Raw genomic sequence first — 17,613 nt, forward strand, 5'->3', positions numbered from 1 at the left:
GAATTATTGATCTCTACAGAAATTAGTCCCGCTTAACGAGAAGCTTCAGTAATTCGTTATTTTAATTATTCTCACCATTATAACAGATTGAGTCTCGTCACCCTGCATTATCTCCCTTCTCTTCCTCTGCCAGAAGTGGTCAGCCCTCACCCTCCCCTCCCTCCGTGCAGTGTCTGGTGGCTAGTGTCTATTCTTATTATTTACCTCTTAATTGTTTATACAAGTTTTTAACACAAAATATAATTGAAAACAAGCCAAAACAATATAAGAAGCAAATTAAACTTAAACACACACACACAGACACACACATGGAAGAAACAGATAAAATAATGTAACGGAGAGTACATAGATAAACTGTTAGGTCATTCGCCCTGCCGCTGCTGTGGCCGCCGCATAACACTATTCGTAAAGGGGGGATTACAGGTGGTAGGTTGGCTATCCCCTAAATACGCCACTCGAACATTTCGTTGGACACTATGCCTTCGCAACTTGTAAGTAAAAAAATTAACTAATTTTAAAGCCTTTACATCACCAATTTAAAATCCTAACGTTGTCTAATCCACATAATTTACTGTAATGGTAACTCAAAGAATGTGGAGGTAACCAGCAACTGTCAGAAAGATAACGGTACCTCTAACGTTTCGAGTCTCTCGTCACCTTATCGAACCGTGTGTTGCGAGCTTCGCAGAGGAAGCCGTTTTCTGTTCATGCCGCTTATCACTGAGGGACTGTTGGTGGAGTGACGAAACGGGGGTGGTGCAACTGGTGCTATGTAGTTAGTGAGCGAGGAGTACCCGTGGCGGTGAGAGGTGATAGAACTGAAGTGTGGTGCCAATCTGGAGTTACAGAAAATAAAACACAAGATACTTTTAATAAAGTCTCAAATTGGCGGCGAGGAAAACCTGGATCCACAGTACAGTATACTTACTTGGTAGTAAGTACAGTACTACTGATAAGAAATATTTATCTCAAGTTTAACTGAGTATTATGTAATAAACGACAGTGGAGTAAAAGAAAGTTGAAAATGTACTGGATGGGAAATTTTCTGGTTTTTTTTGTGAACAAAAACCCCGCGATATATAAACAATAGTGCAAAATAAATTGTGATCAAGAAAATGATTATCAACTGTGTTACAGTGAATATCTGTTTTTTTTCCCCACTCATGTCCATAATGGACAAGTTGACGGTTCTTGGCAAACACAAGAAATACACTGTCACGTTCGTACAGTAGAGTGATACGGTATATATAATTTGTAATAAAAGTTTAAAGTCCTGCTACTGTATAATAGTCGAGATAACCTTTTCTCAGGAAACAGGACCGCCATTTACAATGACGTCACTAGTTTCAAACACCGCTGGGCTGCAGTTATAGGTAAATTTTAAAGGTGTTTTTTTCATGGTCAATTCATGGACATTTCGTAAGTGAAGAAATGTGCCGTGAAGAGCAGCTTCAAACATAGGTTGGATGGATATATGAGCGATAGGGGTTGGGTGTAAATGGGACTGGCCAGTGTGGCCTGCTGCAGTGTCCTCCATTCTTATGGTCTTTTGGACATCAAAAACCCCCATGTTCACATCAAATCAGCTGTCATGTATTCTTACCTGGTAGACTTTCTCTTCTTTTTTCAGTGCATTTGCAGAGTATATCAGTACTTGACGGAGATGCGAGTAAATTTAGAAGCGATGACATTGTCTGGATTTTGCTTTGATAATGCCTGAGGCGAGCTAAACATGACAACATAGTGCTGTTATTGTTTTGATGATTCACTAATGAACCAATGGGATATATCATCATTTATATTAATTAATGGGTAAAATTTTACGATAACTACCATAAGTATTTTGATGTTTAGATTTGAGATAAACTATATTGGGTAAATTTTAAGTTTTGGTCATCCCTGAACTTAAACATGCAGACTATGTTTTTTTCTGGTGGTTTGCGATGTGTTATGAACGATTTAGATCTTCATTTGTATCGGAAATCACTAGTTTGAGTTACTACCCTCCTCCCCCCGCCCTTTACCGATGTCTGTTAAGCTAACCTTGTAACTCACCATACCCTGTATTTTCTGATGCGTTCGAAAAATGTTTTGCAACAGAAATCCTGTAGACATAATGTGTCTTATTGTTTAAAGTACTTAATCCCATAGTTAGAATCTTAAGGTTCCCTAAATGATCAAAACCAAAATAATACCAATATTGTTTGTAATGTTTAAACTATGAAATTTGTTGAATGGGCAGCTAATATACATTGAATTAGTTTATGTGCTTAGTAATATTTATATATTCAAAATAGTATTACCGTGTTGCACAATAAAGCATAATTAATTATTATCTATTAATATTTATTTACTGAGCCGATCAGCCGAGGACGTTGGACAACTACAGCTGACTAACCTCCCGCTGCAAAGTTCACCTCAACCAGTGACGTCACAACTAATCACAGCTTTTCGCAGTCATGTGACTTCTTAGCAACTTTAACCCTTATTTTTGACACTTTTTGGCCAATTTATTTAAAAAGGGCATTACCATAGTGAATTTAAGCGTTTTCTTTTCCCATTGACTTGCTATTTTACGAAAAAATTCCGATCGTCAACTCGTCTATTCTTAATTGACTAATCACTACAGTAGGGGCTCACACAACAATATGGTCCCACAGCAAAACGACCAAATATTTAAGATTACATGGTCCAAGCTTGAGACATAATGCTTCATGGTATTCTTTATATTTTATTTAAAAATTTGTGCAGTAGAGTGGTTTTAATGTAATTTTTCATCACTTCATTCGTAAAAAAAAGTTATATTTTAGTATTATAATTCAATATGCTGTATAATAGAGTGTGGTATTTTAGGTATTTTATTCATTATTGTACGGTATGCAAAGTAAAAATACATAAATAAATCTACTTTTATATAAAAACAAGAGGTCATAGTTCAACACCCTGTTCAGCTTATGGGTGAGGGGGGATAGACAATGAACATGATTAGACGATTGCATAAGCTTCAGGCAGATGCAAAATAAGCCTTTGAAGATAATCATGATGACGTTTGATATTTGTAAGGATATCGGAACCTTCCAGAAACACATAAACGAATAAATATGATGAGCAATAGTATAGTTGAATAAAGACCACCTCATTCCAGAAGTGTAATAAAATCAACTCATCCACATAGAGCATGAAAAAAAAAACGGCATCTTTACCCTTACATGAAAAATATTTATATTTTTTTAATCAAAAGCGACGAACACTATCTGTTTACCCGGAACTAACGCCGCATGACATAACGGAAACCTGTTCCAGTTAAAGCGTTTGTTAGCAAGGTCGACGCTCCTTTACGCTTTCTTTACACACACACTCCGCGCACTCACCTTTAACACACCGTACATCCACTCTTAACACTCTACATTCAAAACACACCTTCAACACATTACCACGCACCTCAACATACACACTGTACACAACCTCAGAACTACACTCTGCAGACCCTTAGCACTCGACGCAACCTAGTAGTCAGTACTCTACACGCACTCTCAACTCTCTACACACTCTCAACATTACATACACACTCAACACTACACACATTCTTAACACACTGCACTCTCAACACATTGTATACACTCTTTGAACAATCTACACACACCTTTAACGCTCTACATGCACTCTGAACACACTCTACACACCTACTGTAGTAAGCTAATGGAGTTTCCGTCTCCCTTCCAATTCCATCACCTTGTTCATAACTGTCTTCCCGTCATTTCTAGCTCTTTCACTTGTCTGGCTGTCAGGTGGTGTCACGTCACCAGTTTGCTAGCGTGGCTGAACTAGCCATATTAATATTCGATATGAAGATGGATTGTGTACAGGTGTTGAAGCGGCACACCTGACTGAACACAAATTCATTATGCAAATCAAAATCTTTATGCTCAGCTGCGCAGAAATTAACCCGGTGAATACTAATCCTGACCGCTAAACAAGAATTCCATACTGGGGCGTTTTTTTTACTAAACAAAAAACACTCATAAAACGCTTTCATACCAGACAAAATGCCATTGGATGTTATCCCACAAAACAAATACCCCAACATGTAATTTGCAATGAAATAAAACCCTAATGGAAATTGGGTTGCGGGATTATGTCTTATTAGTGATAGTAAGGTAAATATTGAACAGTTTGTGTAATAAATTGTGGTTTTTCGCCATAAATCAAACGTCGATTAACATTACAATTGAATTAAGAACTACAAGCGAACATTTAGTTAGGTGTTGTTAAATCAGATTAAATAAAGTTGCGAGGATAAGTTTAGTTAAGCTAGTTTTAGTAAGGTTTGGTTTAGCAGGTTTAGGTTAGATTTGATTAGGTTAAGTTAAATTTAGAGAAGATAAATTAAGTTATATTTGGTTTACCTTTAGTTAGGGTAGTTAAGTTTAGTCAGGTCCAGTTTTGCTAGAACTGTACTTCAGCAAATTAGTCGACACTTCTATACAACATGCATTGAAATACTGTAATTGCTTTACTATCTACTTATGAACAGGTGGTTCTGATAACTTATACTTGTAAAGTAGATAGATCATTAATTACCATCCCGCTAATTACATACTTGTGGTACAGTATGTTAAATCAGCCAACCATACCTACTGTCGTCCATCACGAATTGACACATTAATTTTCCCCCAGACGCCCGGCCTTTCGTTGGTGATTTACAAACTTCATACATACTGTTTTACAAATTATAATAATGATATAGATATTATTTTTGTGATACGTAAATTATTATAGTGATGATTAACAAAGGATGATAGCAATGATTTTACGAGTTATAATACTGTTATATAACATGCAATATGATAATGATGATTTACCAGATACAGTGTCATAAAGATGATGATTTACAAACTATACATTAAAATAATAAGGTGCATAATGTAATTGTTATCGTCTATTATAATGATGATTTATAAATTATGGCAGTGTTGATTTACAGATTATAATAACGATGACTTAAAGGTTATAAAATAAGGATTCAATAAATGTAACAATGACAACAAACATTAATGATGATGATATACAAAGTGATGATTATGATATTAAACATTCTTCATTGATAGTTAGCTGCAGTTCAGCTGTTCAGGAAATTACTCCCCAAATCTCCAGTCTTATCATAACCTTATCTCTGACGGTGTTATCTGTGTTCATAGTAACCAGCAGTAAGAGTTCTCCGTGCCTTACAGTTGCTGGCTGGTGTTTTCCGTGCTGGCTTTTGGGTGGTGGTGGTGGAAGTGCGATGCGGCGCAGACCACAGCAGCTGGTCTTCCTCACACTTGTAAGCTTCACTATCGTCGTCTTCATCACCCTCGACCACAGGATCTTTCCCTACAGATCAGTACGGCCTTCATCAAGTAAGTCTTGAGAATTACCTCCAACAAGCATCTTCAAATTTTGTTCTGTGTTAGTTCAGTTTCTCATCAAGTTTATACTGGCTCACGTAGCAGGGTGTGGAGCAGATGTTCGTTTTTGTTTTCCCTAGGATGGTGTACGCGGATTGCTTAAATCAAACTAGATAAAATAATATATATATATATATATATATATATATATATATATATATATATATATATATATATATATATAGCACGCTGTATACTAAGCCTTTGGTACACAAGGAGGCAGCATGGCTGCACTCGACCGCATTCACTTCCCCAAGTTTTAAACTTAGGTACCCATTTACAGCTGGGTGAACTGGGAGTGCCCGGGAATCGAATTGCTGATCCCTGGAACAGGAAGCGAGCGCTGATATGCTTAATAACTCCGTTGCTGACGCCGAACACGTTTTTCGCACCACCTTTAAGTTTTGTGACTTGTCCAGCTTAGTTATAGCTCTTTCAGAAGTTTTTTGGGTAATTGTGCCTTTTAAGCTGTCAACTCTTCAATTATCTCAGAATTTTCATTTACCCCAACAGCGGGAGTTACAGTAGGGGTAACCAGGGACTTTACTATCTACAGTACCTTACCACATATGCTCAGCAAGCCCGAACTGACGTGCGGTCCATAATTTGGGGACTCCTTGATCTAGCTGTGCATATGATATGCAAAATCACTGGAACACTATTCTAGAAACTTTATATTTTGCTCATTGTTTTGTACACTGGTGAGGTAGTGATGACCGAGAAGCTCATTGGCTGTATAACACGCTGCCAAGGTGTGTCTTGAACGACTTATTTTTGTCAAGTATAACGCGTTGGAAATACATAAGCATTGCTGTATTACTTGCTTGGTGTCTGTGAAGTGCACTACTCACACCTGTTAGAATTTGGCACTAGGATCACCTCTCATTGATGTGGTACTGCTAACACCTTTTGGGATGCGACACTTAACAACACTGATGGGGCAAACACCGATAATACCCTACTGATGAGGCTTGAGGAAGCACTATGGCGTTTTCTCGTATTTAAACATTAAAGAGATCTATGTTTTTTGTCTACTACAAAACACTTCGAGGGAGAGAATATTACTAGCGCGATGACCACCGTAAGCCACCCAATTCAAATTATTATCACATATTATCTACAGATTTAAAAATTTATTAAAATCTAATCCAATCAGTAACCCTTAAGTGGCACTAGTGCTTGTTTCATTCAGCCTCTATAATGTTCCCTGACTGTCTCGTTTGACTCTGACTATAGTTAAACACTGAGGTGAACTGAATTGTACTAATTTAATACTTCCATTTATAAGTTTCGTTATCAGGTCATTAACACATTAAGTTATGTGTTCTGCAATGCTGCCTCATTGCGCACATACTGTAGGATTTGTCTGTCAGAAATTATTTTGATATAGTTTTTCTTTGCTTCAGGATCATCATTTGTTATAATGCTCATTAGTTCAGGCATGAAATAATAATGAGATTTGTTACGTCTTATTTTTTGTAAAGATTTTGTTGCATTTAATGTTACTACTACTACTAATAGTAATAATAATATATAACAATAATTATTCTTATCTATTGTAATAACAGAATATTATATCTTATTATTATTATTTTCATTAAATATATATCTTATTCTTATTATTCCCTTGAATTCCTCTTGTACCTGATAACGACAGTAGAGATATGGGAGGCGCGGGTGCTGTGTTTCATTCCCACGTCTCCAAAGTACCACCTGCTGAGAGCCCAGCATGTGAAGAACACCTGGGGACAACGCTGCGATCAACAGGTCTTCCTCAGCAGCAAGGCAGGCAAGTGGTAGTAGAGAAAATCACTGGGAGGCCGTGACCAATTCTCGGAGACAAAGGTTTCTTGTTGGGGTATCTATTCTCTAGGTCTAGGATATGCGCGAAAGAAATTGGCCGCCGGAAATCAACTAAATCATAATTATTTACCGAGCATTTTTGTTGCCCAAACAGTTCATTATCCGTCTAATTCACTATAGGTTTTTTATGTAACAGGTAAATTCAGTATTTTTGCTTTATTCTTGCACAGTTCAGTCAATGACTGCAATGAAAAATTATGATCGATACTGACGGCGGACCTATGCCTCAGAATCAATCATTGTGTGTCTCCTTCAGATAAGGAAGTGGGTGCGGTGCAGCTGAAGGTGAAGGAAGGATATAACAACCTGTGGGGGAAGACGAGGGCCTCCTTGAAGTACCTCTACCACAACCACCTCGATGACGCTGAATGGTTTTATAAAGCCGACGATGATACGTGAGTGAGCGAGGAAGGAATAAGTGGGTGGGAGGGTTAATTTTCTACTTATCAAGGGTGTTTATGGGTCTATTGCTGTCAGTGGTGGTGTCGACAGTGTTTTTTTTATATTGAGGCTATAAGCTACCAACAACCACTTTTCTAGCATGATGTTTGTTATTTTTGTAAACCATCTTTCATTTTTTATGTAAATACAAAATAAAAGTTGCTTGAATCTAAGGAGAAATGACACAAGTACAGCCGTAGCAATTTTTTTTTTTGCACTTTCTTCCAATCCCCGTCCCCTATCCCGGCTAAGAGACGATTCCATGCTGGATACCAGGAGTCTATCATGTTAACCGGTGTCTTGTGTTTCAGCTTCGCGATCGTGGAAAACCTGAAGCATATGCTGAAATTGTATGATCCAGATTTTCCAATTTATTTCGGTGCTAAGCTGAGGGCGAAGGACAACTCCCAGGTGTTCATGAGTGGAGGTAAGAGCTGACGGGTTATGATGGGCAGGGGAGAGTGTGGCTGAGTTAAGAGCAGAGATGTGAATCAATATGCAAGGAACAGGATGACACAGGTAGTGAGAGTGAGCAAGAGGATGTGTGACTATGTGTAGATAATGAGAGGTGCAACAGAGAGTGAGAACAAATGGGAGAAGAAGTATTGTAGAAGAGAGACAAATGGACAAATGGCAGTGAAGGACGGGGAAATAAGATGAGAGAGAGAAAGTAGTGAACAGAGAGAGAGAAATCGACTGAGAAAAACAGGATAATAAAGAATAAGTGAGAAGAAGGACAGGGTTCAGAGGACAGGTAGATAACACAGAAGGAAAAAAGTAAATGAGAAATCAATTAAACAAATAGACACACCTGAAACAACGGGGTAGCGTCACACTATGCCACTATGACGCTGTAACCGGTGACGACAACCGCCACTACAAAGAATATCAATCCCTGACTCGATCTCAACAGCTTATATACATGAGACTGCGCCTAGGGTACAGGTACCTTTGGGAGTACATTGGCAACCCTGAGCCTCACCGCACTGTTTGTAAACTTTGTGGCCAACCCGACTCTCACACCCTCTCTCACTACATCCTCACTTGCCCTATGACCTCCTCCTATAGGTCCCCAGCCGTTACCAACACCTCTTCCCTCCCAGACCAGATATCCCTCCTCCTAGTCACAGGCCGGCATTTGACATTATTAGGGACCTGCCACTCTTTGCCATAAACAGATAAAATGTACCGGGAACTTTCCCCCCACACACTCATCATTCTCTCACTTTATGTAACTTGACAGAACCTATGACCCTTCAGGCTTTTACGCCGTTAATGTACGAGTCATAAAGGCAAGTATGAACTTTTCATACTTCCCTGTTGGGTGCTGTAAACGCTTCTGCGCTTCACCTTGCACAGGATGTAAGGGGGTGCCCGATAAACTAGCCCCCTCGGGGGCAAATCTGAAAATCTGAATTAAACAAATAGGAAAGAGAGTCTGGAAACAAACAACACAAAGATGTTATTTTTCCAGGTGCTGGGTACGTACTAAGCCGAGCAGCGCTCAAGTTAGTGGTGGAGAAGGGCTTCACTAACTCCACAATATGTAAGGCTGAAAACAAAGGCAGAGAAGATGTCGAGCTTGGTGAGTCAACGTGATATCTGTTCTCGGATTTAGTCACAAATAGTCAATAAAGTAAAGGCAGTTTACCCGATTTCCCTGTAGTGATATTACTGCTGTCATTAAAGCAATGTTTTTAGAATCAGACAATTTAATCAGAATTATCTGTACAAAAATAGATGTAGTGAAAACCTCAGTCACTGATGCTGTTTAGGGTCGTTTAATAACATAATAATTCCTATGTTCTCTCAAATCACTATATTTGACCTCTTCCTCGTTCATTATCCAGGAAGATGCATGCAGGCAGTGGGTGTAATGTTTGGCGACTCACGGGACCACCTGGGCAGGGAAAGGTTCCTCTGTCTTACTCCTGAACTGCTCCTTCCAGGTTGGGCCACTGCAAACAAACATGGCTGGTTCTGGAACATTGTCTATTATCCCATGAAAGAGGTGATCATTTCCTACTCTTGGTTTACGTGAAGTTTATTAAATGTTCTCAGCCAGCACACCTAACAGTCATGTATCCAGCATAATTCTGTTGTTTTGGGATAATAGTTGCTTGGATTGTCTGACTCGGGCCTTGTCTTGTGGCTGTGGTTTCTTAAAAGGAGGAAGAATTTACTGTAATTTATTAGATTTAGCTTCTGATAATACTAACTTGAGTTTGCTAAGTCCCTTATATCTAACAAAGATATACGTGAGTTAAGTATAAATCTTATAGTCCGTGGGCTAAATTCCCTACCAGTAATATTACCACCCACAAGTATAATGATTTTTATTTTCAACTTTCATAACTACAAGACTAAGCTTCATAACAGACATTCACGATACTTATAAGTGTAAAATTATACACATTCATGCTGAAAGAGCCTTGTGACAAGTTATTCTGATTTACTTAATCATGGTAATGAGGCTCGAGGGTAATATGAAAGAGGAGGAGGTGAAGGAAGAGGAGGGAGAAGGAGTGAGTGGTGGAGAATCTAAGGGTGGTGGCATGAGAAGACAGTCAGAGATGCCCCAAAAAAATATTTGCAAGCCCAACAAAATCACACACACACACACACACTCACACAGGAACTAATTCGTGTCAACACACTTGCAGGGTCCCATGTGCTGCTCTGAGAGGGTGGTGTCTTTCCACTACGTCAAGCCGAGCATGATGTACGTGTTCTACTATCTAATATACCAGGTGCACCTGTCACACTTCCAAGGCCCCCTTCCGCGCCTACCCCCGGATACCTCCAGCATCCCGAAGGAGGTGGGTAACTTGATGGTCATGGTGGTTTATAGATATATCCCTGTATATACACAGACTCTATAGATAGTACTGTATATGTGTGCTTTAATACACATTGACGTGCATGCACACTACTCAAACACGTATGTGCTGTACATTCACGAGTGCTAGTATTATTACATTTGGAAATACACTCACAAGCACAAGTGTAGCAAGTATTAACACGTCTACAAAACAGGCATGATTTTCCAACACACACACACACACACACACACACACACGTACACGTACACGTACACGTACAATTTGACGCCTTTTAAGCTCACTATTGTTGCGTGTTTTAAAAAACGGGCCTTTTTTTGAGTGGGGGGTGGGGTCAATGTTCCTTTTATTAATGTTTCCACATTTCTTAAATATATCAAACACGAGGAAAGGAAAAGTTAGTTGTGCACCTCAGGAACCTTTCCTACTTTTCACTGACTCACAAAATAATTCCCTTCATGTGTTAAGGATATTTCGAGTAATGGTGTTCTTTAATATTTAATTTTACTCTCACATTTCTTGTCATGATTTTTTCCATAATATTTTCTATAATTTTTCCTTTAATTTCTGGCTGTAATGTTACTATCCCTCAGGTGTTGGAGAAATACGGGATGGCGGACAGAACCTCAACACATGCCACTCAGGAAAACACTACCTGGGAGGATTACTAAATGTACTAGTCAGTAAGAATCTTCTCTCTCTCCTCCGTAGCTGTTTAGTAGAGTAGCTAGTGATCATTTTCACTTTACAGATGGAAAAACAGTTGTTCGTAGCAACTACTAATAAACTTCAAAGATGACTAGCATATGTGTGTGTGTGTACAGGGGGAAAATTTTACCCTGACGAGAAGTTAATGTTATGAGAGAGTGATGGGTGATGCTCACAGAACTGGGTGGCACACTTTACAAGCGAGCAGTGTAGTCGAGCTGGTATTATATTCAAGGAAGTGTGGGATGATATGAAAAATGGATGACTAAGATTTTTTGGTAATAAATCGTTTCAGTACTAACAAACCTTTAACAAATTATCTGTGTGTGAGTGAGTGAGTCTGCCATAATTGTTATTTATACGGGAATGCCACTTTATTGATGGGAGGAGTGAGAAAGATTCATTCACCATCGCTAGTGTGACTGAAACAGTGTACTCTATTGTAAGGAAGGACAGACATTAGTTCCTTGACTTTTGTTAAGAATAAAAGGTTTCGAGAGACTAAGAGAATTTTTTTGGTAAAACGAGAGAAATAATTATTTTTCTATAGCACATTCAAGACTTTTAGAAGTTCAGATAGAGGCTGCGCTGCTTGGTCAGTCTCAGGCCGATACTACAGCGGAAGGGCATGGCTGGCGGAAGTGGGCGTTTGCTTTCATATACAGTGTCAGTGTGTTGGTGTACCAAAGGGCAATGAGGCCGCAGAGTGTCCGTAGTGCTGACGTGTTTATAGTATTATACGGACTTTCTTAGAAGAAAATGGAACAAGAATATTAGAAAAGGAAATTCTCTTAAATTGTCTTCTTTCTGATGAGAGAAAAAAAGAAGGAATTTAAGAACAAGTCAACCAATTTTTTTTCTTAAAAATTTACTTGTTTTGAGATCAATATAATTAGTGCAAAGAAAATTTTGCAGGTCTTCAGTGAGATGTCAATGATACTTATCATCGCCTTGTAAAATTGTAATCCTTTAGTTATTGAACTGCTGAAGAAAGTGTCGTGACGAAAATGTAATCTTGATGGAGAAACAGTCAGTTAGTGTGTGAACTTTTACCGCTGCACGATGCCTTAAGTTTGACAGAATACGAGATGGACTGAAGAGAGAAATAGAAAATAGGAAATGCTTAGTAACATTAAACTTAAAAAGTTCTCTGAACCTTTATCAGTTCTACCTAATGGTTATTTCATATTATTTCTTGTTATATTTTTTTGTCCATCAAAACACTACCATTAGCTTGTCGAACCAACTGTGTTTTTATTTGTGACATGAGGTTTGTTTATATGCGAGAAGCTTGTAGTGGACGTCTCCCCTACAACTGCGTAGCCACAGCCACCACCTGCTACCGCCTTCCCTAGCAACCAACCAGATGTTACCGTAACTTAGCAACGAAACTAGTCACCTGCGACTTCTCGGGTTTTCCCAACATGACTCATAGCGGCTGCTGGGTATATAAGCTCTGTCTCTCCATTGAGATTCATTCTGACCATTCTTCTCGAACAAGTAACACCTCCTCCTCCGCCGTTGCCTGGCTGCCTTCACTTCTCCTCGCCTGCCTGGTGGCCCTCGCTCCCGCCAGCGAGCATGGCGACCCACCAGCTGTCCTTCTCTGAGCTTCCTCACCAACCAACTCTCATTCTGCCCATCTTCCTGAACAAGCAACACCTCCTCCAGCAAGCTCCACGCTGTCAGCATTCATTCAACCAGGAGGCCAGCAACAGGCAACATCTTCTCTAACGAAGCTCCTGCACATCTACCTCCTTCAACACGCTACTCACCGAACGTCTCTACTGAGCAGCTCCTCACCACACGGCACCTCCAGCACCAGACTGTCTATCATATAACTTATATTATACAAGAAAACCACATTAGAGTTTCCTTCCATCCTGAGTGCTAGACAACATTAATATCTCGATACCCCTACAAGCTTGTAAAGAATTAAACATATCTTTTTCAATTTCTTGTGTACTTCTATGTTGAAAAAAAATGTTGCTGACCAGTTCAAGAAGAGGATTTATTTATAAATAAAAGACACATAATCATTGTCCGTTAATTACTGTACCTACAGGTCACAGACCAGCGAGGAAAGTCGTCCCAGCTGGTGCAACATCAGGCACCTCCAGGCTCGTGCTGGGTGAATGGATGCGGTGGGGTCCCCTCCGCTATGGACTCTGTGGGTCACCACCAGGAATTAAAGTCTAGACTCAGAAAAGCATTTTATCAAAATCTACTGCAGTGTACTGTACGTACACAATTCTAAAAAAAAATGGGTTGGCTCAACACACGAACGAAAGCGGGCACAGCACACTGCAGACGAAGTCTTTTTCAGGTTCACAAAGAGTCAGTGTGGCCGGCACTGTACGCGACCAATTCCCTTCTCCAACTGTAAAGTTAGAAAAAGTCAGAGCATAAAAATAATCTGGAGAGTTTCAAGGAGTTTTCAGAATTGATAACTAGTGCATTATGTAGTTCGACACGTGGACTCCCATGGAAGTCCAAATTTAAAAAAAAATATGGCGTAACAAGTATGGACTGAAGTCAGATTTGAACATGTACAAACTTTCAGGTGTATTAGAAAGATAGTTGTATCTTTCCAACACTTGAATTTTTAACATATTTAAGGTGTCACGAGGCTGATCTTTAAGGCCTTACACACTCAATTTTGTCAAGGTGTATTTTGAAGCCCATTACTGTTCTTATTTCCGAAGCTTGGGCTGCTTGAAAAAATCTTAGTGTTATGCCGAGGCATAATTTGGTATTGTAATTTTTGTGAACTGGGTGTTCTGATTTTTTCTGTTCCAAGTAGCAGTTATTTTGGCAAGTCTTAGGAGATTTTCTTTTATATATCGATATATTACTGGCATAATAATTTTCTAGAATGTATTGCATCACTTTTGTTATGATTTACCAATGTATTGTAAACCTAGATCATTCTAGAACTCTGCAGTCATATCTCGTTCCTACCTGGATGTTGCTAGAATGCTCTAAGCGTCTGACGAGCAGCCTAGGAGGTCAGTCAACCGTTTGTGCTCTGAGTGTGAAGTACAAGCCTAATAGTGACAGCTAAAATTATTTGTTGTGCAAGTATTGTGGAATTGTTGTGAGCGTTATAAAGTGAAAAGACTTAGGAATTGTACACTGGTACTACCAGTCTGGTAGTGTGCTGACTGTATATATTCGAAATGTGAAGCCCAGTTGTAAAGACGGATCCTGTGAATAGTGTTGTGATGAATTAGTGATAATTAAAGGGCACTACAGTGCACAAGTGTGTTTCTGTGACCTGGTGGAAATCTATCTGCCTGTCGAGAAATTATCGTAGACTGGCCGGAGAGCCAGTGGAAATTCGACGGCACTTGTGATATATCTACTGCTTCTGTATATACGATCTGGCCGCTGGTAACCAGCAGTGGAAGCTGGGTAAGCGGCGGAAAAGAGGGTCATAACATTTCACTCTGCATGATAACTTGGCGAGCTTGTAGTTGTGTTCTCTCGTTAGTCACAATATTCTCGAACTGTTGTTTCAAAATAATAACGGAAGAGTGAACTCTGTACAATTTATAGAATTTGTGCGTGTTTGCATTAACCGGTTAATATTATAATCAACTGTAAATCATGTGTGTGTGTGTGTGTGTGTGTGTGTGTGTATCCTCAAATCTTAAAATTACAACATTCGTACATACATAAAAATTACGCGATATTATACGTCTTGCTTTAGGAAACTCGAAAACGTATGCGGAATAAAAATCTTTAAAGGAAGTTTCAAGGTTCCTTAAAGGAATAGTAAAATTCAAGGTAAATCAAGGGAGTTTTAGTTATGCAATTTATAAGAGTTTCCCACCTCAATAAGGAAAAGACTAACTTCGATTAATAGAAAACGATGGTGTCACAGCTGACAATTTACCACATACTATTATAAACCTTTCAGTACTATTACATGCTTCTGCATAACTACTAAATACCACTATATTCTGTCAAATATTATTATATATCTTCCAAAATTTGTATAATTCTAATAAAAGTAACCAAATACCACTGAATTATGTTTAACACGATGCTTAATCCATTTACGTAATATGGTAAACAAGCAAACTACCCATTTGACCCGCAAACTACTCGGTGTCCAGGTTGTGTCACGTACACACCTCTCTTGTGTCTCTTGTCGCCGCCAGTCTGCTTAAGCTCCCGAAGGAATAAGATGTCGCTCAGTATGTGTTAGTGTTTCATTGTGAAGTGTGAGATTTTACGTGATCAGTGTGACGTTAAAACTAAACGAGTGTATTTTCAGTGTTTTTGTGATGTAATACTGGAGAAATTTACTCAGATATACAATTAGACATGAAGACAACGTAACAATACATACGAAATCATACATGTGAGTGAATGTATGTTTATTCTAAGTGCTTTTTGCGATTCATAATTGATTAAACATGACTTTTACAAGTTGATTCGGAAACAAATGACGGCTGATTCAAGTGTGCTTAAACTTTATTATGGTGATAGTGGAATTACATATAATCTCAGGATTTTAACTACTGGGCAGAGACTGATGTTCTCCGTGACCATGACGACAATGATACAAGGTAAGGTAAGGTATTCATGTTATGGACTGGGGACCCTGGCAGTTTTTTGTTTCGTACCCTTATCATCCCTTTTGTAACCCAATAATTATCTTAGTTTTACTTTACTTTTATCCTCTTCACCATTGATCGGCTCGTTAGCCGCTTGGGCAATCAGTCACGTATCTGTTACGCACTGTTGGCAAGCAAGGCCTAAAGTGCACTAAAAATAATTAACAGTACGAAAAAGTGGTGTAATCTTATGCACGAAACGACCCTTAATCTGTATACGAAGCTGTTTATTTCCTGAGTACGAAAAGGACCAGCCCCAATCTACGATTGCTTACGAATGGGTTGTATAGTCCCGAACAAAACTGTCCCCAACCCAAGTGAAGTATTCGGGCGAAATCTGTATCTGTAGGTAAGCAAGCGGTTCCGGGCCCTGGGTGTGTAACAGACGAAAGATAGGAAAGTGGCTGCCTTAAGCACAGCGTAAAATGTGTGGTCGAACAGTGGCACTATCTATTGAGGTTTCAGCAAAGTGAAAAGATACCTGATACTTCCAGAAGCGATTGTTACTAGATACTTCAATATATTTAATCACTTGTACTCTGCACCTTGTACCACAAAATACATTTTCAGGTACATACAGTGTACTATGCATGTTGATATGTTTATCAGCTGTGTTCCATACTGTAGGACAATTAGGAAATAAGCTTTATCTTTACATTAATTTTCAAATACTGTACCTATTAGGTGTTTTTTTTTCGCTCCTTCCACATTGCATTATGCATATAAGAACATAAGAATGGAGGAAACTGCAGCGGGCCTATCGGCCCATACTGGGCAGTCCCATTTACACCCGACCCCTATTGCTCATATAATCACCCAACCTATGTTTGAAGCTATCCAGCGTATTCGAGTTAATGATGATATTTAGTAATTTGTTCCACTCATCCACTACTCTATTTCCAAACCAGTGTTTACCTATTTCGCGCCTAAGTATTATTTGCCACGTCTGACAAAAGAAAACAATAATATTGCCCCAAATATAAGACAAACCTGAGTTATAAGCTTAAAAATTTAGTTGTTTCGTCCTTGTCATAGAGAAATGCCCGGCACCCCCTCTCGGATCTAATTTGTAATATTTTTTTTATTTTTTGCAATATCACTTATTTTTTTGGAGGTCCATGAGAACATAAGACACTCATTTTGTTATACCTAGCTACAGAAAATCTTAGCCTTACGAATATTATATAAAAAAATAAACAAATGTCAACCAAGGCGTCACCATCATTATGAGTCCGTGACTGCACTCGACTCACCAGACATGTTTTCGTCATCGGTTTAGCCAACAGGCGCCATGTTGTTACTCAAGTGTTGAAGTTTGCGCTTGTACTGTAGATGATGATGATTTTGTTTCTTCAGTAAAATTATCATACATGTTTATAATTGGATAATAATGTTTATAAACTATGTGGGAGAGAGCCCGAGAAGACTTCCTACCCGGTGAGGAATAACGTGGCACCCGATTGGCCAAACTCTTATCTACGGTTCTGCGGCTCTGGGTAAACTAGAGTCATATAGCGAGCCTCCAACAAAACTAACTTTAATCAGTTGTGAACTATGTATGCTGCGGAAATCATAGTGCATTATGATGGGATCTGAACCGTGTGTGACGTCATCGCGCACCACATAAACAAACTGGGTAATTGCTATGGTTACGTTTATCATTGCGTGGGAGATTTAATAATGATTCGA

General features: G+C 38.9%; 1 protein-coding gene across 1 annotated transcript; it reads left to right on the forward strand.

The window, feature by feature from the left end:
* Positions 1-926: 926 nt before the first annotated feature.
* Positions 927-11,800, forward strand: LOC121874343 (glycoprotein-N-acetylgalactosamine 3-beta-galactosyltransferase 1-like). Its single transcript, XM_042378468.1, has 10 exons — positions 927-934; positions 1,311-1,373; positions 5,232-5,399; positions 7,105-7,236; positions 7,567-7,705; positions 8,063-8,178; positions 9,226-9,336; positions 9,602-9,762; positions 10,415-10,570; positions 11,185-11,800. Exons 3-10 carry the CDS (start codon positions 5,285-5,287, stop codon positions 11,260-11,262), a joined length of 1,008 nt encoding a protein of 335 aa, XP_042234402.1. The 5' UTR covers positions 927-934; positions 1,311-1,373; positions 5,232-5,284; the 3' UTR covers positions 11,263-11,800.
* Positions 11,801-17,613: the final 5,813 nt, after the last annotated feature.

The sequence above is a fragment of the Homarus americanus genome, unplaced genomic scaffold, assembly GCF_018991925.1.
Source record: "Homarus americanus isolate GMGI-L3 unplaced genomic scaffold, GMGI_Hamer_2.0 scaffold17856, whole genome shotgun sequence".
NCBI lineage: Eukaryota > Metazoa > Arthropoda > Malacostraca > Decapoda > Nephropidae > Homarus > Homarus americanus.